Source organism: Rana temporaria, chromosome 3 (genome assembly GCF_905171775.1).
Source record: "Rana temporaria chromosome 3, aRanTem1.1, whole genome shotgun sequence".
In the NCBI taxonomy this organism is placed as follows: domain Eukaryota; kingdom Metazoa; phylum Chordata; class Amphibia; order Anura; family Ranidae; genus Rana; species Rana temporaria.
Genome location: NC_053491.1, coordinates 47506904 through 47530730, shown reverse-complemented (window position 1 = coordinate 47530730; position 23827 = coordinate 47506904). Strand labels below are relative to the sequence as shown.

Genomic DNA, 23827 nt, shown 5'->3' with positions numbered 1-23827 from the left:
CACAAACGCTTTATAACAAATTCAAACACTGTTGCTCTTCACCTGTCAAGAAAACAACAAAAGGAAAAATGGCCAACAGCAATAGTCTGAATTTCAACTAAACTACTAAAAATCTTCTAAATATACAAATGATTTTGCCAACAATTTAGTCACTATATGCTTAACCTTTCTTTTGTAATGGCCATATAATTACAATGTTAATTAGAAATATTTAATCCAGTCTTGTTTTTGTGCTAAAAACTATCCCAAATTAAGCCTAGGTTCACATTGGAGCGATTTGTCATGCGATCTGAGAGATCAAATTGCATGACAAGTCGCAGCCTATTGGCGGCAATGGCACTGTTCCAATCGGTGCAACACCGATTTGCAAAAGTAGTATAGACATCTGTGTATGAAGCCACACAAATGTCTATCAAGTAGCACCTGAAATCGTGCTGACCTTGCTACTTTGAAATCGCGCTAGTTCAAGTAAAGTAGCAAGATTTCAAAGTAGCATCAGTGTGAACCAGGGCTCAATCGTTTCAGGTAATAAATATTCATAAGACACATTCTTACTATCCAACAAAAAAAATGTTTTTTTTTTTTAAATCAAATCAATCTGCAAATGTTGCACTACTATGATCTACTACACAATTATATTTTTTTATTATTATTTAATTATATTTTTTGCATTTATTAATTTCTGTCGTTTACTGAGAACAGGGAAAGGAAAGAGCATATCATTTGTAAATGGACAATTAAAAATTTAGATCAAATTCTAAAATAGTATCAACCTTTGTATAGCCCCTTCAATTTTATTACCTCCATTGACCCAGTCTTCCTAGCACGGGTTAGGGGAGACTTTCTGTGGATGCTGATTAGCTCAGTCGGCAGTGGTGACATCAGTATGGATCTGTCAACATCATCTGTGCCTTTCACCTTGGACAAGTCTTCCAGACTACCCTGGTCTGTCTTTTTGTCTTCACTCTATTGAAAACAAGGTATACAAAAAAATAAATAAAAAAAACAGCATTAAGGTAATGACTGCATTGTGTCAATGCTAGAAATCTGAAGGTAAGGTAACAACATATATATTTGTTATTTTAAACTGCCTTTAACCGCATCAATACCGGGCACTTTCGCCCCCTTCTTGACCAGGCTAATTTTTGGGTTTCAGCGTTGTCACACTTTGAATGACAATTGTGCAGTCATGCAACACTGTACACAAATAGAGCTTTATTTTGGTGGTATTTAATCACCACTGTTTTTTTTTTTTCTGCTAAACTTTGAAAAAAAGTTTTTCTTAGTGGGTGCAATTTGTTTGGGTAAATTTGTAATTTTTCTCTTTCACTGATGTGCGCTGATAGGCAGCACTAATGAGGAGAAACTAATGTGCACTGATGGGCAGCACTGATTGGTGTCACTGAAGGGCACAGACTCATCACTGTAATCAGTGCCCTAATTCCCTGCAAGGAGATGCCACTGATCAGCTCTCCTCTCCTGACACTCTTAGTGTGAGCCAATAAACAACATGGACACAGCCGATCACATGGGTTAAGAGCCGTGCCATCAGCTCTTTACCGAGATTAAGGTGACAGTACACGCGGGTGTGCTAGAACAGTGACACTGAGGCAACATCATATGATGTTGCCACAGAACGAGGAGATCCCAGCCTAAGTCATTTCCCTATGTGGCGGATGGGAGGAGATTAAAGTCAGACTGTCTCTAAAAATGCAAGCTTTATTTTTAATTATTCTTCCTATGCACCCTATGGATCCATGAACTTAGGGGTGAGATACAGTAATTTAAAGCCCAAGGTTGAGAGCTATGGCACAGTCCTTGGATTTCACAATTCGGAGTGGATGCCTCCCTAGAGCTCAGTCTGACAGGCATACACTTTGAAGTGATGGAAGCGTTGTTTTTTTTCCTTTGGCCAGATTTACATATAGTATGTTTCTGGGTTTAAGAGCCCCCTAGGGTTTGCAGGAAAAGTTGGTTAAAGAAACAATAGTATGTACTGTACATGTATGTATAAAATGATGTCTGCATTTTATGTGATTCTGCAAATCAGTATTCGAGTGAAGATCTGCCCCAACCTGTTACTGTGGTAATGTGTTATTGCAGCTTAAAAGATGATAAAAATATCTGACTTATGCCATTAGATGTTAAAACATTTTGGAAATTAGATATAATCCTCTTTTTAAACTGTTCTGGGTTAAAATATAATTAACATGGTATACAGGTATTTCTATATCGTTACATTGGTTTAGCTTGGACCAGTGATTCATGCAGAAAAAGAGCATGAATGAGGGAAAACAGCACAGACAAAACTAGACTAGGTGCTTTGGACTGAGGCAAATATACATTATAGAGGGATACCGCGTTATTTTTTTATTTCAAAAGGCTCCCGATATAGGTCTGCTGTACCATGTACTTGTGTCAAAGTATCCTGTTTTCTTTGCATTTCTTCTTGTGTGTGAAATACCTGGTGATCCTGCCAATCCCCCCCGCTTTCCTACTTCAAACTGACCATGCTAGCCACGAGAGCACATCCTTCCCAGCGTGGCCAGTTTTCTGGCTGTGCAGGGAGAACAGTCTGACTGTTTGTCAATAGCCAAGACCTGTGCTGACAACCCCCCCCCCACACACAGCCATTCACTGGGAAGACCAGTGGGTTGCTGTTTCCCCACCCACACCTCTACAATCCAAGTCCATTATTGCAGCTGAGAACACGAATTATGTGGTCACTTATTAAAAAAATAAATAAGTACAGTAGTTATATATATATATATATATATATATATATATATATATATATATATATATATATATACACACACACACACACACACACACACATACATACATACATATATATACACATACATACACATATATATATATATATATATATATATATATATATATATATATATATATATATATATATATATATATATATATATATATCCCCATATATCCATCACACACAGACATACACACACACACACACACTGGCAACTTTATTAGGTGTGCCTTTTGCCTTAAAAAATAGTAACATGCAAAATTTGGAATATTGCTGCACTTATAAAAACATTAAAATCACTCTAAAGTTTGTGTTATTCAGAGGCCCTTGGGCCCTCGAGCTTGGGGGCTGGCTTTAGATGGGAGCATTATCCTAGAGCAGCAATTTCTCCAAATCCCCCCCTATGGTTGAATCCTACTTTACTCCAGATCTATAAAATTATCTGAACCTAGTGTATGGACGACCGTTAAGTATAATGTTAAGTTGGTTTCTCAGGTTGTAATTAATCATAAGGTATCCTCTTTCGCTTCACTTACCTTAAATTTAAATTTACCCAGTTCTCATTTGTTTAGATATTACCAGCTTTCCCGTGCCTTCAATGCCCATTTTTCACAAACTAACCCAATGATCGAACAGTCTATTTTGTAAATGTTACTTCGGTCTGATTGTTTGGAGAAACCCACTTCCAGATTGTATTGTCACTTTATCACAGGTTTCTTTCCCAGTGTTAGAAGGCCTTATGGCAGTGGTTCTCAACCTGGGGTCGGGACCCCCTCGGGGGTCAAATGATGATTTGCCAGGGGTCACCAAATCCTGGGCTGTTCCTGAAGCCTGCACTGTTCTCCCAGGAAGGGAGATAAGAGGGGGAGGAACAAAGAAAAAGGGAGAAAAGGGAAAAAAATAGAGAGCAAGAAAGACAGTTAGAGGGAAAGATGGGGGGAAAAAAACAAGGAATTAGGATAGAGAGATGAAAGGGAAAGAAAGGAGAACAAAGAGAAAGAGTGGTACATCCTAAAATGTACCACAAGGGGTTTTAATATTGTACGAGTGGAAGTCACTCAGGGAGCGCTAAATGTCTGCGGGTTAGGGGGCGCAAATTACTTGTCTTGCCTTGGGTGCTTTCAACCCACGCTATGAAAATAATTTTACTGTTAGGGGTCCCACAACTTGGGAAATTTTATCAAGGGGTCACAGCACTAGAAGGTTGAGAATCACTGCCTTATGGCAAGATGGCTGCGGGGCATTCCTGATTTAGACAACAGGGATTGGGATGAAGTGTGGGATTCTCCCTTTCGATCTTTGGTCTCGTTAAGAGACCGTTTGATTCAATTTCAATTGGTGCATAGCGCATATTTTACGCCATACCGACTTCACAAGATGAACCCTACATGTTCTTCAGACAGTTGGCGGTGTGGTGTGGCTCTGGGAGATTTCACACACATTTTCTGGACCCGTCCATACATTGTAGGGTTCTGGATGGAGGTGGTGGCTTTGTTAAATTCTATTTTACACGCTCATATGTCAGTTTGTTGGGTTTGTTTGAGGATATTCTTCCAACAGAGGCAGAGCGGACATTCGTTAATATTACTCTGTTTTATGCCAGAAAAGCTATTGCCCTGAATTGGAAGAAGCCTTTCCTGTCCAAATTAGTATACGGGAAACAACTGGTTAGGAATATTCTACTATTACATAGAGACACCTATGTGAAAAAGGGTTGATCTCATCAATACGAAAAAAATTGGTGCCAAGTGGTTGGAGGAGCCCTACACGGCATCCCCCAACAATATTGACTTCTAATCTTTAATATTAATTTTTAGATATGATAGCGATACATATATTGCTATATGGATTACATGGATTATTTATGATATGATTTGCTAAAGATATACATAAGGCTGATATTGTGGTGACTGAAAGGGTTTCTGTTATGTTATAGATAGTATTTTTTTTTTGTCACGTATTTACTTATCAGATAGGAAAAGGATATTGTGATTCGATGAGGATCTTAATGATGAATATATACTTTGACCAACGTGTATTGTGTTTTGTAAACGAAAAAAATAAAGATTTATAAAAAAGAAGAAACATTAAAATCACATCACAGGTATGACAGGAACATAAAAGGAAACGTGTTTCGCACTTAAGTCAGCGCTTACTCAAACCTGTCCAAAGGTGTTTGAAATATTCCTCAGAGATTTTGGTCCATATTGACATGATGGCATCACACAGTTGCTGCAGATTTGTCGGCTGCACATCCATGATGCAAATTTCCCATTCCACCACATCCCAAAGGTGCTTTATTGGATGAGATCTGGTGACTGTGGAGGCCATTGGAGTACAGTGACCTCATTGTCCAGTGGTGAGATGAATGGAGCTTTGTGACATGGGGCATTGTCTTGCTGGAAGGAGCCACCAGAAGATGTGTACACCGTAGTCATAAAGGGATGGACATGGTCAGCAAAAATACTCAGGTAGGCTGTGGCATTTAAATGATGCTCAATTGGTACCAAGAAGGTCCAAAGTGTGCCAAGAAAATATCCCCCCACACCATTACACCATCAGCCTGAACCGGTTATACAAGGTAGGATGGATCCATGCTTTCACGTTGTTTACATCAAATTCTGACCCTACCATCTGAATGTCGCAATGTCGAAATTGTTCGTCCAGTCTTCTATTGTCCAATTTTGGTAAGCCTGTTCAAATTGTAAACTCCGTTTTCTGTTCTTAGCTGACAGGAGTGGCACCCTGTGTAGTGTTCTGCTACTATAGCCCATCTTCTTCAAGGTTCGATGTGTTGTGCGTTCGGAGATGGTATTCTGCATACTTTGGTTGTAACGAGTGGTTATTTGAGTTACTGTTGCCTTTCTATCATCTCAAACCAATCTGCCCATTCTCCGCTGACATCAACAAGGCATTTCTGTCCACACAACTGCCTTTCACTTGATATTTTCTGTTTTTCTGATCGTTTTCTGTAAGCTCTAGAGATGGTTGTGTGTGAAAATACCAGGAGATCATGCCACATTCAAAGTCAGTTAAATTCCCTTTCTTCCCCATTCTGATGCTCAGTTTGAACTTCAGCAAGACGTCTTCACCACGTCTAGATGCCTAAATGCATTGAGTTACTGCCATGTGATTGGCCGATTAGCAGTTTGTGTTACCAAGCAGTTGAACAGGTGTACCTAATAAAGTGGCCAATGTGTGTCTGTGTGTGTATATATATATAAAACACACACACACATAGATAGATAGATAGATAGATAGATAGATAGATAGATAGATAGATAGATAGATAGTTAGTGAGTATATATATATATATATATATATATATATATATATATATATATATATATATATATATATATATATATATATATATATATATATATATATATATATATATATACATACATACACACACATATACACATATACACACATTTTGCCTTTCACTTCTATTTTAAATTGAAGGGGTTGTTTTACAAGGTGAGGCTTTGCATATACTTTAAGTATTACTGCTGGAATAAATGCGGTTTGAATAACTGAAAATAGCCTAAAGAATTATTTAGTTAGTAATAAACAACATGGCACGGTACTAAATACAGCACTGATCAGTTGTTCAGCATGCTAAATTGCATCATAGGATTTCAGAGAAATGTGTATCTGCCTACTTCAGCTGAAGCTGGTCGAAATCCAAATCCCAGGGGGGCCTTTTCATCTTCTTCACAGCCTTTGACTCCTGGGCTGAAATGAAGCTCCACATGAAATCTCTCTTCTGAAGATGGGTCCTGCAATGCAGAAGAACAGAAAAACATAACTATACACCCACCATACCAATTAACCAGTTATTACACAAAATTAGGTAGATTCAGAAAGAGTTAGGCCGGCTTATGTACAGATAAGCCGACCTAACTCTGAATCTGCACCGACCTATGTTTAAGTGTATTCTCTAACAGAGATACACTTAAACATATCTAAGATAGGACGGCGCAAACGGTCCTATCTTAGACTGCAATGTTTTGGCTGACCGCTAGGTGGCGCTTCCATTGCGGCCGGCGTAGATTATGTAAATGAGCTTGTACGCCGATTCACGAAAGTACGCGTGGCCGCCGCAGTCGAATTACGTCGTTTCCGTAAGAGATAGGCCGCCTAAAGTTAGAGCTATGCTCTAGTGGACTAGTAATGTTAAGTATGGCCGCCGTTCCCGCCGCGAAATTCGAAATTTTGACGTTGTTTGCGTAAGTCGTCCGTGAATCGGGATTTACGTAGTTTACGTCCACGTCAAAATCAATAGGCCCGTACGGCGTACTTGGCCACAATGCGCACTGGGAAATGTAGTAGGCCGGCGCATGTGCAGTAGCAAAAAATGTAAAAAACCGTGAGGTCAAGCCTCATTTCCATACAACACGGCCCCCTCCAACCAATTTGAATTAGGCGCCCTTACGTCCGCTCGTTTGAGGCTACGCCACCGTAGATTAGCAGGTAAGTAGATTGAAAATCACTACTAGCCTAATTTACGGCGGTGTAGCCTAAACAGGCTAGGCTACGCCTGCCGCAACTATAAGCCAATGTACCTGAATCTACCTAAATGTGTGTTGAATTGATAAGCAAGTCTGGTCAAAATGGTACCCAAGTCAAATGACCTTTGGCAAGTGGCTAGGATATACATTTTATAGATTGCTGAAGCTGCACATGAACAATAGCTGTTAAACAGGCACGTGTTACTATACACAGGATTAAAGAGGAAGTACACCCTTCGAAAAAAAAAGAAAGAAAAAAAAACACCCTGCAAGACAAAGGCATAATGAGCTAGTAATGCATAGCATAATAGCTCATTATGAATTACTTACCCGAGATCGAAGCCCCTGCAGCGGTCCTCATTCCCCCTCCTCCGTCCGTGCCATCTCTCCTGGAGTGACTTCCGGGTATCGCGGCTCCAGCGATGTGACTGGCCAGAGCCGCGATGACTTCACTCCCGCGCATGCGCGAGGGAGCCGCCATTTACGGCATGATCGCCAGTTAGAAACGACACGCTCAGTGCGCCATAGACATTGATGCCTGTCTTTTGCAAATATCTCCTAATACATCTTTTAATACAGCTTACCTGTAAAATCTTTTTCTTGGAGTACATCACGGGACACAGAGCGGCATTCATTACTATATGGGTTATATGGAGTACCTTCAGGTGATGGACACTGGCAATCTCAAACAGGAAATGCCCCTCCCTATATAACCCCCTCCCATAGGAGGAGTACCTCAGTTTTGTAGCAAGCAGTATGCCTCCCAAAATGGTCCTCAAAAGAGGGGTGGGAGCTCTGTGTCCCGTGATGTACTCCAAGAAAAAGATTTTACAGGTAAGCTGTATTAAAAATCTCTTTTTCTTTATCGTTACATCACGGGACACAGAGCGGCATTCATTACTATATGGGATGTCCCAAAGCAATGCTTACAATGAGGGGAGGGAGAACATCTCCAAGACAAAAGGATTTAATTTAGAGAAATACTCAAATCATAATAAATCCAACTTAGTTGAGAAAAATAATCTTAAATTTTAAATTTAACTCAAAAAAGAGGAGCCCCCGGAATCCGAGGGTCTCAAACTGCAGCCTGCAGCACTGCCTGCCCAAAGGCTGTATCAGAATTCCTTCTTACGTCCAACTGGTAGAATTTTGTAAACGTGTGGACAGAAGACCAGGTTGCCGCCTTGCAAACTTGAGCCATAGAGATCTGGTGGTGTGCTGCCCAGGAGGCGCCCATGGCCCTAGTAGAATGAGCCTTTAATGATACTGGAGGAGGCAACCCTTTCAAGCCGTAGGCCTGAGTGATTAATTGCTTAATCCACCTAGAAATGGTGGACTTTGCAGCTGCCTGCCCCTTCTTGGGCCCATCCGGTAATATGAACAGCACATCTGTTTTCCGGATCTTCTTTGTAGCTTTAAGATAGGCCTTCATGGCCCTGACGATATCCAAGGTATGCAGCAACCCTTCCTTTCTGGAAGTAGGTTTAGGGAAGAAGGATGGTAATACCAAATCCTGGTTCAAATGAAAACTGGATATAACCTTCGGTAGGAAGGAAGGATGAGGGCGGAGAACGACCCTGTCCTTATGAAAAATAAGATATGGTTCCTTACAGGATAAGGCCGCCAGTTCCGATACTCTTCTTGCGGAAACTATGGCGACCAAAAATACTAACTTCCTTGTCAGTAAAACCAAAGGAATTTCAGCCAACGGCTCAAACGGTTGTTTCTGTAAACTTGACAGAACAAGGTTTAAATCCCAAGGGCAAAGCGGGGATTTAACTGGAGGTTTAATACGTAAGACCCCTTGAAGGAAGGTCTTAACCAGCGAGTGGGTGGCCAGCGGCCGCTGAAACCACACTGACAGAGCAGAAATCTGTCCTTTGATTGTGCTTAATGCCAATCCTTTATCCACTCCTAGCTGGAGAAAACTTAAAACTCTATCAATGGTGAATTTGCGAGGAAGCCATAGCTTGGACTCACACCAGCCTACATAGGCCTTCCAGACCCTGTGATAAATCACCCTAGAGACCGGTTTCCTGGCTCTGATTAGGGTAGAGATTACTTTCTGAGACAGACCTCTACCCCTGAGAATCAGGGATTCAGCTTCCAGGCCGTCAAATTTAGATGCCGTAAGGCAGGGTGGAGGATCGGACCTTGCGATAGCAGGTCTGGCCGTAGAGGAAGAGTCCAAGGGTCTCCCACTACCATCCTTAAGATTAGTGAGTACCATGCCCTTCTGGGCCATGCTGGAGCTACCAGGATGACTGGTATGTGCTTCACCCTGATCCTGCGCAGCAGGCGGGGTAGTAACTGAAGCGGGGGAAACGCATAAAGAAGTTTGAACTGATGCCAAGGGCAAACCAGCGCATCGGTTCCGCAGGCCATCGGATCCCTTGAGCGGGACATGAACCTGTCTAGCTTCTTGTTGAGTCTCGATGCCATGACATCCACGTCCGGCACTCCCCATTTTTGGCAGAGTGCTTGAAAGATTTGTGGATGCAGAGACCATTCCCCCGGCCATAGAGTCTGGCGGCTTAAGAAGTCCGCCTGAAAGTTGTCCACTCCGGGAATGAATATTGCCGATATGCAGGGCACATGAGCCTCTGCCCATAGGAGAATCAAGCTCACCTCTCTCTGAGCGGCTTGACTCCTGGTTCCCCCTTGGTGATTTATGTATGCCACGGCCGTGGCATTGTCTGATTGAATTCTCACCGGGAACCCCTGCAATTTTGACGTCCAAGCCCTGAGGGCTAGTCGAGCAGCTCTGAGCTCCAAGATGTTGATGGGCAACTGCTCCTCTAGCTTTGCCCAAGTACCTTGGCAAAAGCAACCATCCAAAATTGCTCCCCAGCCTGTCAGGCTGGCGTCTGTGGTCACTATCTTCCAAGCCACTGGGCTGAAAGATCTCCCCTTCAGTAGGTTCTGAGGGTCTAACCACCAACACAGACTTTGTCGGACTCTTGATGAGAGCGGCAACGGGATATCCAAGGCCTGTGGCCTTCTGCTCCATGCTGACAGGATGGCTGCCTGCAGGATGCGAGTGTGACTCTGGGCGTATGGTACCGCCTCGAATGTGGCCACCATCTTGCCTAGTAACCTCATACATAGGCGAATAGTCGGTTCCTTTTTGCTTAGAACCAGTAGGATTAATTCCTTGATGGCTTTGACCTTCCTCAGAGGTAGAAACACTCTTTGTTGTTCTGTGTCTAATCTCATGCCGAGATATTCCAACTGCCTTGTGGGCAGGAAAGCTGACTTTTCTCGATTTAGGACCCAGCCGAACTTCGAGGTATTGGACCGTGAGGGCCACTGCTCGCTCCAAGCCGGGAGACGAGTGATCTATGACTAGGAGGTCGTCCAGGTATGCTAGGATCGTGACCCCTTGGATCCTTAGTTTGGCTAGGATTGGAGCTAGGACCTTCGTGAACACCCGGGGGGCCGTAGCCAACCCGAAGGGAAGCGCCACGAATTGGAAGTGACGCAAAGCCACCATGAAGCGTAGATATTTTTGATGTGGCTGATAAATTGGAACATGAAGGTAGGCATCCTTTATGTCTATGGACGCCATGAAGTCGTCCTTTTGGAGTGTGGCAGCTGCTGACCGCACGGATTCCATCCGAAATGAGCGGATCTTTAGGTATGCATTTACCATCTTTAGGTCCAAAATTGGCCTGACATCTCCATTGGACTTCGGGATGATGAATAGGTTGGAGTAGAAACCTAGCCCCTGTTCCAGGACTGGTACCTCTACTATTACTTCCTGGGAAAGTAGATGATTTAATGCCGACATTAATGCGGCTCCTTTCTCCGGATCGTTTGGAATCCTCGACTCCTGGAAATGAGGAGGAGGAAACTTTAGGAAATCTAATTTGTAGCCCGTGGCCACGGAAGACCGTACCCACTCGTCGGGAATGCTGGCTTCCCAAACCTCTGAAAAGAGTCGCAGCCTTCCCCCCACCTTCGTGGGTGGGGGCGCCCCTTCATAAGGGCTTGGGGGCTGGTTTTGCTGGTTTGCGAAACCACTGCTTTCTGCCTCTAGCAGCCTGTCCTTGAGACTTGCTGTTGAAGCCGAAGTTTGCTTTCGCAGGAGGCCGTCGATACTGTTTGGCATTAGAGGGCCCCTGCCCAGGGGAGTACTGTCGTTTAAACGCAGGCCCCTGAAACTTCTTCTTAGTTGGCAAGAGAGTACTTTTGCCGTTTGAAATGGTCTGAATGTATTTATCTAGGTCTTCTCCGAAGAGTCGTCCTCCATAGAAGGGAAACCCTACCAGGAGCTTCTTGCATGGGGGCTCGGCCTCCCAGCTCTTTAACCATAAGAGTCTTCTCATATGGATAAGGGATAACGATAAACGTGACGCTTGCTGGATAGAATCCTTAATTGCGTCTACTGTAAAACATATGGCCCTAGGGAAATCCGAAAATTCTTCTGCCTGCTGGGCAGGAATAAGTTTAAGCATCTGCTTAATTTGATCCGATAATGCTTGAGCAACCCCAATCGCAGCCACAGCTGGCTGTACTACTGCCCCTGCCGTAGTGAAGGAGTTCTTAAGTAGTGCTTCCAAGCGTTTATCAACTGGATCCTTGAATACCTGTATGTTTTCTACAGGGCATGTTAACGACTTGTTAACACATGAGATGGCTGCGTCCACTGCAGGAGTAGCCCATTTCTTGGAAAATTTATCTTCCATAGGATATAGGGCAGAGAATCTTTTAGGTGGTAAGAAGATTTTATCTGGCTTGTTCCAATCTTGGAACAAAACTCCCTCTAATAGAGGGTGGATCGGAAACACTGCATTGCTTTGAGGCGCCCTCAGTGAGCCCAAAGCTGAAACCGTCGATACCTGGAGATCTGGTACTGGCAAGTTGAATGCATTATGGACCAAGTCCGTTAAGGCTTGAATCCACCAGCCCTCCCCTTGGGAGACTGCTCCAGACTCCTCTGTATCCGGATCTTCGATCCCTGAACCTACTTGGTCCTTGTCCAAGAGATCGTCCAATTCCCCTGAGGAAAGGACCTCCTCTTCTGAGGGTCTACGCTCGGGCGACGGAGATCTAATCCGTTTACTGCCCCGCATAGCTGTGGCTATCATTTTTCCCATTCTTTTCTCCATCTCTCTTAAAGAGGTGAGTAATACCTCGTCCGTGACCATCTTAGGGTTGGACTGACCCGCGCCAGCTCCAGCCCCAGATCCCGATGGCCCCAAGGCTCCCTGTGGGGAAAGCAGCGGCATAGCTTTGTCCGAGACCTCAGACTCTCTGGGGGAATCCCCACCTCTTGTACCCTCTGACCCGGATGCCATGGTACAATACCGAGGTACACCTGCTACCTATTGGTACTTGGAACTATAAAAGTTAATTGCCCAAACACCTGTTTGGGGGATAAAAAATGCTTCCTCTCCCCTAGATGACTTTTTTTTTTTTTTTTTTCAATCTTTTTTCAATCTTTCTTTTTTTTTTTTTTTTTTTTTTTTTTGTTTCAAATCCAGGAAAGAAAAATCATTCTGTCCCCCTGAGTAGTATTGCAAGAAAAACTATGAGATGGAAAGAAACAGCCTATTTCTAGGCTTGAAAACAGTCTTCTGAAGACTGCAATATTCTTTTTGGCCACTGTGTGTCCTCGGCGCCCCGTGCTGCCGCTCTGGTCTTTCCTCCCCAGTTCCAATGTATCGAATGCTGTTTGGAACGAAAAGGAAGGGCCGCCCCTTCCTTAAACCACTGACCCGCCCTTCCCCCCTCAGCTAAACGGCGCGAATTGCGCCTATAACACGTGAACGCGCGCGCGCCCGCCGATAGGGGGGGGGGTTGGGGGGAAGGGAGCCTCTCTGCTCCAGCTGGAACCACGAGGAGGTCAGCGTTTTGCCTGCTTTGCAGGCTCTGAGGAGGAAGACTGATGGAGCATCGCCTGGAGGCTTGCAGGTAAGCATAGCTCTCTGACACACACATACACTTTATATTACACAGGCCCTACTCAAATGCTTTTCCAACACTACAAGGGAGGTCACTTCTTATGGGGAAAAAATACACATAGAGCCATCCTATCATTAAGATATGTGACTAGTTTGCCAGATGCAGCGCATAACTTTAGGCATGTCCCCTGTGACCCCCCAGAAAAAACCTGCTAAGAACCAAGTTCCGCAAGTTTTCCCCTCACTTACCTGCTCCATGCCGCAGGACTTTGCCAAGCAAGAGGCCCAATCTTCCCCCATCTCCGTGGGGATGTCTAGACCTTCAGGCCCTGGGTTCCTATGAAGGATCCACTGTCCTGGGCCCATATAGCACTCTGGCAACAGAAACATTAGGCACCCAAAGGTTTCTAAGTTCTGGGCCCAGGGTCCAGCTCTCTAAAAAGAAAAGCATTATGGGCTATACCCCAAGGTTTTGGGGTCCGGTTACTGACCACTTTAGCGCTGAGGCCTTTGGACAGAACCGGTTAGCTCACCTAATCCCAAGGATGCGGAGGCAAGCTAAACCATGACCAACACCTAAGACACTGGCGTAAAAACTGAGGTACTCCTCCTATGGGAGGGGGTTATATAGGGAGGGGCATTTCCTGTTTGAGATTGCCAGTGTCCATCACCTGAAGGTACTCCATATAACCCATATAGTAATGAATGCCGCTCTGTGTCCCGTGATGTAACGATAAAGAAAACGATTTTCTAACATTACATCCAGCTCACTCTCTACATTGACAGTATGCCGTTTGTTTTTTTGTTTTTGCTGTACATACCTCGTACAGCTATTTTCTTCCCCGGCTTCCGGGTAGGGCCTCACGCGGGAGTGGGCGTTCCTATCCAGCAGGTGATTGACGTGATGACAAAAACGACCTCCCCCCGTTGCATAAGGAGCGTCACAAGTTGCCGAAAGAAGCCGAACGGCAAGTCGGCGGTATACGGCGCCTGCGCACCGACGTTCGGCTTCTTTCGGCAACTCGTGACGCTCCTTATGCGACGGGGGGGTGGTTTTTGTCATCAAAAAAACAAACAAACGGCATACTGTCAATGTAGAGAGTGAGCTGGATGTAATGTTAGAAAATCGTTTTTAGGGTGAACCCCCGCTTTAAAGAGGTTGTAAACCCTTGTACCCTAGTATGCATTAAGGTGAAAATACACCTGGCAGTCACCGGCCCCCCAACCCCCCCCGTTTTACTTACCTGAGCCCTGAATTTCCTTCGGCGGGGACGCGCTGTCCCTCTCTCCACGGGGTCCTGGCTCTTGATTGGATAGATTGACAGCAGTGGGAGCCAATGGCTGCGGTGCTATCAATCAAATCCAATGACGCAGGCCCCTGGGGGAGCGGCCCGAGTCATACATTCGGCGGCTATGGATGCCGAATGCTGGACTCGGGAGCGCACCCACAAGGTAACCCCCCCGGAGAGCGCTTCTCCCAAGGAGTTATCTGATGCGGGGAAGAGGTGTTTCGGGGGCCACTCTGTGCAAAACTAACTGCACAGTGGAGGTAAGTATGACATGTTTGTTATTTTATTTATTTTTATAATTGAAGCTTTAAAAATCGCTTTAAAGGCTCGTTAACATGTTTGGCAGCCCTTGCCCCACTCTGAACAAGAGGCGATAGGCTTCATTCACACGCGTTTGCAAATGCGTGCGGACTGAACCCCTGTTTTTAACGCATACTGTAGACAGGTTAATTGGTTTTCTGCAAGCTGGTCGGTAAGTAGGCTTGGTTTTTCCCTGGGCATTCCCCAGGTTTTTGTTGTTATCTGCTTTAGCCTTCCAATGCTACTTACTGTTATGGCCAGCTATAGACGGGGGCAGTGGACATGTTTATGCTTCACCTGTGGTGTTTATATTGGTCCATCAGTGCACCAACACCTTTGCAGCCATTGTGCTATATGCTGGGTGCTTGGTGTGCTCTTGTACCTTTTAAAAGGAGGGGTGGCTTCCCTTCAGTTCACCTGCCCCTGTCTATCCATTAAAATGCATGTGCCTCCACTGTGGGGACGCTCATTGTTTAGTGTTAGGACCACAGATATTACAGGGTGCCTTGGCGCGGCTCTGTGGCTCACGCATGCGTTTGCAAATGCGTGCGGACTGAACCCCTGTTTTTAACGCATACTGTAGACAGGTTAATTGGTTTTCTGCAAGCTGGTCGGTAAGTAGGCTTGGTTTTTCCCTGGGCATTCCCCAGGTTTTTGTTGTTATCTGCTTTAGCCTTCCAATGCTACTTACTGTTATGGCCAGCTATAGACGGGGGCAGTGGACATGTTTATGCTTCACCTGTGGTGTTTATATTGGTCCATCAGTGCACCAACACCTTTGCAGCCATTGTGCTATATGCTGGGTGCTTGGTGTGCTCTTGTACCTTTTAAAAGGAGGGGTGGCTTCCCTTCAGTTCACCTGCCCCTGTCTATCCATTAAAATGCATGTGCCTCCACTGTGGGGACGCTCATTGTTTAGTGTTAAAACCACAGATATTACAGGGTGCCTTGGCGCGGCTCTGTGGCTCACGCATGCGTTTGCAAATGCGTGCGGACTGAACCCCTGTTTTTAACGCATACTGTAGACAGGTTAATTGGTTTTCTGCAAGCTGGTCGGTAAGTAGGCTTGGTTTTTCCCTGGGCATTCCCCAGGTTTTTGTTGTTTTCATTCACACGTGTGGCCAGGGGACCCCCAACTGCCCACTTTAATGGCATTATGCAGCTGTCAGGGCTGTACACATACATGACAAACAGCATTTGCACGGGCCTTCACAGCTAGGAGCACACAGAAGGGCGACACATGTCAAACATGGTTTGTACTGTTGGAATACTGGTGAGGGGGCGCACTGCCCACCTTTGCTGCCACTGTGGTATATGCTGGGTGTCCAGTGCACCCCTTTGCCTTTAAAGGAGGGGTGGGCTCCCTCCAGGCTCTCCTGCCCTCTGCCTATCCATTATAATTCATGTGCTTTTACTATAGAGGCTTTTATAATTTAGAGTTAGAACTGCAGATAATACTGGGGTGCTGTGCTGTGAAGTGGACCCCCCCCCCCCCCAATAACACACTGATCAGCGCTAGCAGCCATTGACTGCCTGTTTTTACAGCAACATTTCGGAGCCACGCAGGCCCCAAGTGACAATGTGCAGTGCAAACCAACAAGTATTTTTAATCCACCAATCAGTGCAAACAATTCTTGCCCCGCCCCGACCCCTGGCGTCATAATGACGTCATAAGCCTTGCTGCGTCCAAGGTTGGTATTTGCATGTAATTGCTCAGATGATATTTAAACCAAATTATGTACACCGGAGGAACTTGAGTGGTGACAACTGAACAAAGAATGTCACAACCAGCGAGCTTCATTGCTTAAGACCTATAGTATTTGCCCCAGACTTTCTTTGATAATATCACAGCTACATCAAGAATGCTTTTGACCGCTTTATCATGAACTCACCTTATTGTTGTCCTCATACAGCATAATCACAATTTGTGTCATGTAGTTTAGCTCTGACACAGCACTTAAATAATCCATCGCTCGTTTCCACTGCTGATCTTTAGACTCCTAGAAATAAAAAGCAAAAGACCATTGATAAGAATGCATTGTGTATGACCTTCTAGATGTAAAAGTAGGGCAGTTTTATTTATAAACATAAATGATAAAAGATTTTTCACTCACATTTCCAAGTGCCTAACCGGCACTAGTCTATGGAACGCACGCCGAAGAACCATAGCAGTAACGCTGAACAAACTAGTGCCGGTTAGGCACTTGGAAATGTGAGTGAAAAATCTTTTATCTTTTATATTTATAAATAAAACTGCCCTACTTTTACATACTACACCATATGGAGTTGTCTTTCTTTGGAGCAAGGAAAGCAGTCGGAGGTTGATGTGGATGCAAAAGTTGATCTAACATACATCTCGAAGGAGAGACGGAAATATTGCCACAGGATTGAGGAGATATACAACTGGATACTCATTACAGGCTATATACTGACCCTTATCTGGTGAGAGTTTAGCACATAAGAGGTGGTGGTAACACACAGATGGTGAAAAAGTCACGGAATTTCAGTCAAGAATATTGGCAATATATATATATATATATATATATATATATATATATATATATATATATATATATATATATATATATATATATATATATATATATATATATATATATATATATATATATATATATATAAAACATTTTTTTTTTTTTTTTTTTTTTTTTTTTCCTTGGAAAAGTTGTTTTTGGAAAAGAACAGAAGTTTTTTGGAACTTTGCAACATTGGACTTTTTTGTGCATGTTTATATTGATTTAATCACCCGTGATTGCATATCGCGGGGCACGTTTTTGAGCACGTTGGTGTCATTACATATTTAAATGTTTTAAATGATTTATGTTTGAAAAGAGATTGGAAGTGTTATATCTATAGGGGTTAAAAGTAAATTTTCCACAGAATCAGCGCAGTAGTATATGTGTAGCATATACAAATATATATCTTCTAAGCAAGGAGAATTGGTTACTGGAATCTTGAAAAATGCCCTAGTTTCCCTTCATGTGATTATTTTCTTTCTCAGAATCACATCCTGTTTGATAATCTGAGGGAAACGATTGAAAGAGTTATTGTAGGATCCCAGCCAGCAACCATGGTGATAATAGGCAGTGAATACTTTCTTATTTCTACAGGTCTGTGTTTGAGCAGCAATGATCATTTCTGAATGGAGTTCACCATGCAAAACAGATCGTACCTATGAGATGGCATCTGCCCAACAATGATAGGAGCAAATCCCCATATGCCTAGCTGTGTATTTGGTATGAAATTGCATTTTTTTTTTTTTTTTTAACCAAACCATCCAAGCAAAGGGGCCACACACCTATGATGTCCATTTGAGTCAGGATCCGACCTTAAAGGGGAGGTGCACCCTATAAAAAAAATTCTAACACTACATCCAGCCCAGTTCTGCAAATAAAATTACACTGACCTTTTTTTTTTTTTCGCCGTAGATAGCGTTTAGCCTTAGAATTCACCGCGGCTTCCGGGTATCCCGCGGGAGTGGGCGTTCCTATTGACATGCCAATTGATTGACATGCTAAACGACGGCGCACACAGCACGTCACGACTTCCCGAAAGAAGCTCGGCTCTATTCGGCGCCGGTGCGCAGGCGCCGAATAGAGCCGACCCGAGCTTCCTTCGGGAAGTCGTGACGCGCTGTGTGCGCCGTCGTTTAGCATGTCAATAGGAACGCCCACTCCCGCAGGATTCCCTACCAGGAAGCCGCAGTGAATTCTAAGGCTAAACGATATCTACGGCAAAAAGAAAAAAAAAGGTCAGTGTAATTTTATATGCAGAACTGGGCTGGATGTAGTGTTAGAAATTTTTTATAGGGTAAATGTCCCCTTTAATTTAATTAGGTAGAAAACACACACTGCATCCTTCCATCCAGAACTGTTCCACTTACACTTTTCACCCATACAGGGCTTAAAGTGGAACTTTAGTCTCTGAATCAACATTAACAATTTTTTTATCTTTATCATGTTAGCATTAACAAACAGATAGAAAGGTAAATTACATTCAGTGGTTTTAAACTTTTTTTACATTCCTTCAGTTGCTTCCTAGTCATACATCCCAGGAGTCTTCTTAAGCATTTTTTTTTTTTCATCTGGAGAAGGGGCTTTCTCAGCTAAGTATGCTCTCCTGCCTGCATGCCTGACCTTGCCAAAGTGTACTGATAGCCTGGGCCGGACCTACCATTGGGCTTGACTGGCCCAATAGGGGGCCCCGCCCGTTTACGTTAATTTTTTTTTTTAATAATATGCCAGTCATTAAATTATTTATTAAAAGTGTGTTGATTGGTCTAGCATTTTTACCTGTTCATTGATCATTTTTGTCCTCCGTCCAAGTAGACACTGTCTTTTTTTATTACCCTTGTGAAGCCATTTTTGCAATACTATGCCCGGTGTGTCAGTAATTTTGTGTGCCCAATGCGCAGTATACATCATGTCCTTTGGGACAATGCTATTTTTACCATTGAGGACTACGCGTCATCATTATGCGACACGGTCGGGATGAAGTCATTACGCCCGGTCATTCTTCTGCGCATGTGCGGGCATTCGAATGACACCATTTATAGCTGCGGCGACTACCGATGGACAGACGTGACGGCTCGTGCGGGGGAATTATTTGATACCTCTCCATCCGACAGGTACAGCAGAAGCTCTTTCCTTGCCAGGCTCTTTGTGGTGATATTGGGTTATTTATCCCCATACACACATTAATTTTATGCTGTTTATTCCCTAGACATACCCCTTTGAAGTGGGAGAACTGTACCCTCCACTTAAGCTCATTGATTTTAATAATTCAGATTAATTACACATTCTTAATGGACTTCAGCAATTAACATAAATTATGTAATTTTGTTTAGTTGTTTGTTCAGAATCATGATCTCTATTTTTATTCTCAGTTTATCCAGAATTGTGTAGCTCTAATACATAGCTTGTGTATGTATCATTTTGTTCTATTTAAAGTAATGTATAGAAGGTAGGGCCCGAAAGTGACTCAAGCCCAGGGGCCCACACCACCCCGAGTCCTGCCCTGCTGGTAGTCCATGTATATTGTACTGCGTGCACACAAGATTTTCTGGGGCACTATTGCAGTAATGGCAGATGGATTCTAGGGCGTAAATGCTACATGAATAATCTGCCCTTACTCAAGATGGCCGCAGCTAGAAATGCAATGCCTTTTTTTTAAAGTGATTTCTTAACAAAATAAAGTATGAAAACATGGATGGATAAGCTAGTTTGCTTTGAATACTGTAATAAAAACTAATTAGATAGCTATTTTGGTTTGTGGTTCTCAGATAAAGTTAAGTTTCACTTTAATCAAGTAAGCCCTGTCTGCCTGATAAATCATGTCAAATCTAAAAGCTGTCATAGGTGTGTGGCTTGCTTGTTCATATGGAAGAGCGGCAAAGAGCATGAAAGGGCTCTTGGGCTTTGGCACCCATCTGCCTCACAAGACCAAGTAGCGAGAAGGTCACTTTAGAGCAGGAAGTTTTTTTTTCAGACCTGAAAACTTGATGTATTCTGTGAGATGGTGCATAATTCAATTCCATGGACTTTAGAATCTGAAAGAAGCATTGTTATTTAATCTGCAAATGCAGTGACTTTCAATTCATATGGATTTGTTACACAGTAATGGTGAAAGGAGCATCCATGACGATTCCGATTTTGTAATGAATTAAAGAGAGTCATGTGAATTTGAGCAAAAATAAATTGTAGATATTAAGGGGCAGATCCACAAAAGGATTACGCCGGCGTATCTACTGATACGCCGGCGTAATTTTAAATTTCCTGCGTCGTATCTTTGTTTTGTATCCACAAAACAAGATACGACGGCATCTGGGCTCGATCCGACAGGCATACGTCTTAGTACGCCGTCGGATCTAAGCTGCAATTTTAAGGCGGCCGCTAGGTCGAAATCCGCGTCGAGTATGCAAATTAGCTAGTTACGGCGATCCACGAACGTACGTCGGCCCGGCACATTTTTTTACGTTGTTTTTGTTCGGGTTTTTCCGGCGTATAGTTAAAGCTGCTATATGGTGGCGTACTCAATGTTAAGTATGGCCGTCGTTCCCGCGTACAATTTTGAATTTTTTACGTAGTTTGCGCAAGTCGTTCGCGAATAGGAATTTGAGTAGAATGACGTCACCGTCGTAAGCATTAGCTTCTTCCGGTCAAATTTCGAGCATGCGCACTGGGATACCCCCAGGGACGGCGCATGCGCAGTTAAAAAAAAAACGCTGTTTACGTCGGGTCACAACGTATTTACATAAAACACGCCCCCATTACATCCATTTGAATTCCGAGCCCTTACGTCGCAAGAGATACACTACGCTGCCGTAACTTACGGCGCAAATTCGTTGAGGATTCAAAACAAAAACAAGTTACAGCGGCGTAGTGTATCTTAGATACGCTACGCCCGGCGCACTAATGCGCCGTTGTACGTGGATCTACCCCTAAATCTATAAAAATCGCCCAGTAAAATCCATTCAGCACATCACCTTTTTGAGCCAACCCAATGAACATGGTCAAAAACCTTCTCAGAGTCCAAGGCCAATAAAACCACTTGAAGTGGAGGAGGACCAGACAAACATAGATGTTCCAACGCAGTAAAAATAATAAAAATCTGTCTTTGTTGGCCAAAAGAAAGCCGATACTAATTAGTTTCACTTTTTTAATAAATGAACTGAACTGTTGGTGTGCGTGTTATACCACAATGTAGAAGTGGAGCAAAGTAGAACTACCTAAAGTCAGTGTCAAAACGAAAACTGTCGCAAATGTTTCTTGAATTTGGCGCAACACATTAACAAAAACAATTAATGCCAGAAAAGTGGAACAGCGTTATTGAATGCCCCCAATCGTTTCTATACCAAAGATTCACAAAATGTGGTTCAGTATGGGAGCTGGCAAAACTCAGAAATAATACGAGAGTATAGGTAGGTAGGTCATTTTTATGGCATATATTATGACAAACCAGGAGATTGAGGGGGCTTCTAGGAGGCGAGGACAGCCAAGACCCTGAACAGCAGGGGACAGTTAGCCCTGTAGAGCAATTCAAAGGAGGCCCCCCCCCCATTTCTTTCAGAATCCACCATGCCTGCAGCCCACTCTCTCTCAGCATGCAATGCAGTCTTGCTTCTCTCAGAAACCACACAACTGCACCACCCCTTCTTTCACCAACCACTACATCTACAACTCTCTCCTCTCACAAACTGCCATGTCACACCTGCCTTCTCTCTGCACCCAATGTGCCTACAGCAATATTCCCCATACCACCTATTGTGCCCTGCAGCCCCCCCTTCAGTATCCACAGTTTGATATTAGACCCCTTTCACACTGAGGCGCTTTACAGGCACCATAGCGCTAAGAATAGCGCCTGTAAAGCGCCTCTCCTCTCACTCAAGTGTGAATGCCCTTGGCTTTCACACTGGAGTGGTGCGCTGGTAGGACACTCAAAAAAGTCCTGCAAGCAGCTTCTTTGCAGCGCTTTAGGAGAGGTGTGTACACCGCTCCTAAAAGCGCCCCTGCCCATTGAAATCAATGGGCAGCAGCACTTTTAACCCTTTTTTGGACGCTAGCGGGGGTTAAAAATGTCTTACTAGCGGCCGCAAAGCGGCGCTAAAAATGGCGGCGCTTTACCGCAGAGGCCTGGTGCTGCTCAGTGTGAAGGTGCCCTAAAAGATGAAATCGTTTTTGACATAAAAAATTGCAAGTATGTGCCGTTACAAAATAATGAAGATCGAAGGTATGCAATATGGAAATAACTGATCTAATTTCTGAACATTCCAAGGTGGCATGGATAAAATTGTCAGTGGTCAATCTACATTTGAAACAAGCATCAGAAAATGATTATTTGAGTCTGCTTGTCAGAAATATTTATACATGGGATGAATAAAAATAAAATATTCTATGACTTGTTGCAGAATTGCATGAATTTGAAAACAGCCTCAATGTATATTATTTCTAAAATCCAACTTACATCTAAAAGTCCTCCATAACGAAAAACGCTCAACAAGGAGTGTACATGACTCTCACTGGTAAAATACAGCCGTGTTCGGACGTGACGTCCCGGAGACAGTACGCCTCTTGAATAACTAAGAACCAAGGTCACAGAAATATATTGTTTAAACAAGCACATTATATTGCATTTAATTGCTACATAAACCCATTGTTATTGAACAAGAATCAAATAACTGTTTCTTTTAAAACATATTAACACAACTAAGGGCAAGGTCACTTGACGAGAAGGACTGTAGTAGTCTTAAGCCAGCCATAGATCATATGATTTTCTTTCCTGTAACCAAGGGTTTTCCCAGTGGGGGGTACAGGGAGCCGTCCCTGCCGTGAGAACACAGTGATTATTGCTTTATTGCTAGCGGCTATAGCCACTGGCAATAATCACATCCTAAAAATCCGACATGCTGGTTGTACCCAAGTTGATCGATGGATCAACTTGGGTGCAATCAGCCTGCCTATAGATGGTCTGAATCTCAGCCAGTCTCTGCTAAACCAGCAGAGATTCTGTCTATGGCAGGCTTTAGAGTTTAATAATACAGCAGCTATATGTCAGGCATCAATTAAACTTTTGCAAAATCGCTCTGCACTTGCATACTAGCAGATGTGTGGGGCTGCTATTAACTATTAATGGCACTGCTGTGCATCTGCTAAAAGTTGTCTTTTTGGTTTGTTAGGAGAAAGCGCATGATTTTGCAGACATTTCCGACACACAATGTGTGATCAGAGCCTTAAGAAGGCATTTCCTTGTAACATAATTTATCTGTTTGAAGAGATGTTGTTGGAGATAAGATATCTTTCCTCAGTTTAGGCCGATACGTATTCTTCTACCGATTTTTGGTAAACAAAAAAAAAAAAAAACGCAATAAGCGTTTATCGATTGGTTTGCGCAAAATTTATAGCGTTTACAAAATAGGGGATAGTTTTATTGCATTTTTATTAATAATTTTTTTTTACTACCAATGGTGGCGATCAGCGTGTTTTTTTGTTACTGCGACATTATGGCGGACACATC

The 23827-nt window shown here is 43.4% G+C and overlaps 1 protein-coding gene across 18 annotated transcripts in view; it reads right to left on the bottom strand.

The window, feature by feature from the left end:
- The window catches only part of PPIP5K1 (diphosphoinositol pentakisphosphate kinase 1), a 239242-nt gene that overhangs the window by 107168 nt on the left and 108247 nt on the right, over positions 1–23827 (bottom strand). For all 18 annotated transcript variants that reach the window (XM_040342509.1, XM_040342514.1, XM_040342513.1 and 15 more), the window contains 4 exons: positions 22778–22892; positions 16690–16797; positions 6454–6570; positions 802–966 (listed from right to left, as the gene is read on the bottom strand). In XM_040342509.1, coding sequence (XP_040198443.1) covers positions 802–966; positions 6454–6570; positions 16690–16797; positions 22778–22892 — 505 coding nt within the window. The remainder of the gene's footprint in view (positions 1–801; positions 967–6453; positions 6571–16689; positions 16798–22777; positions 22893–23827) is intronic.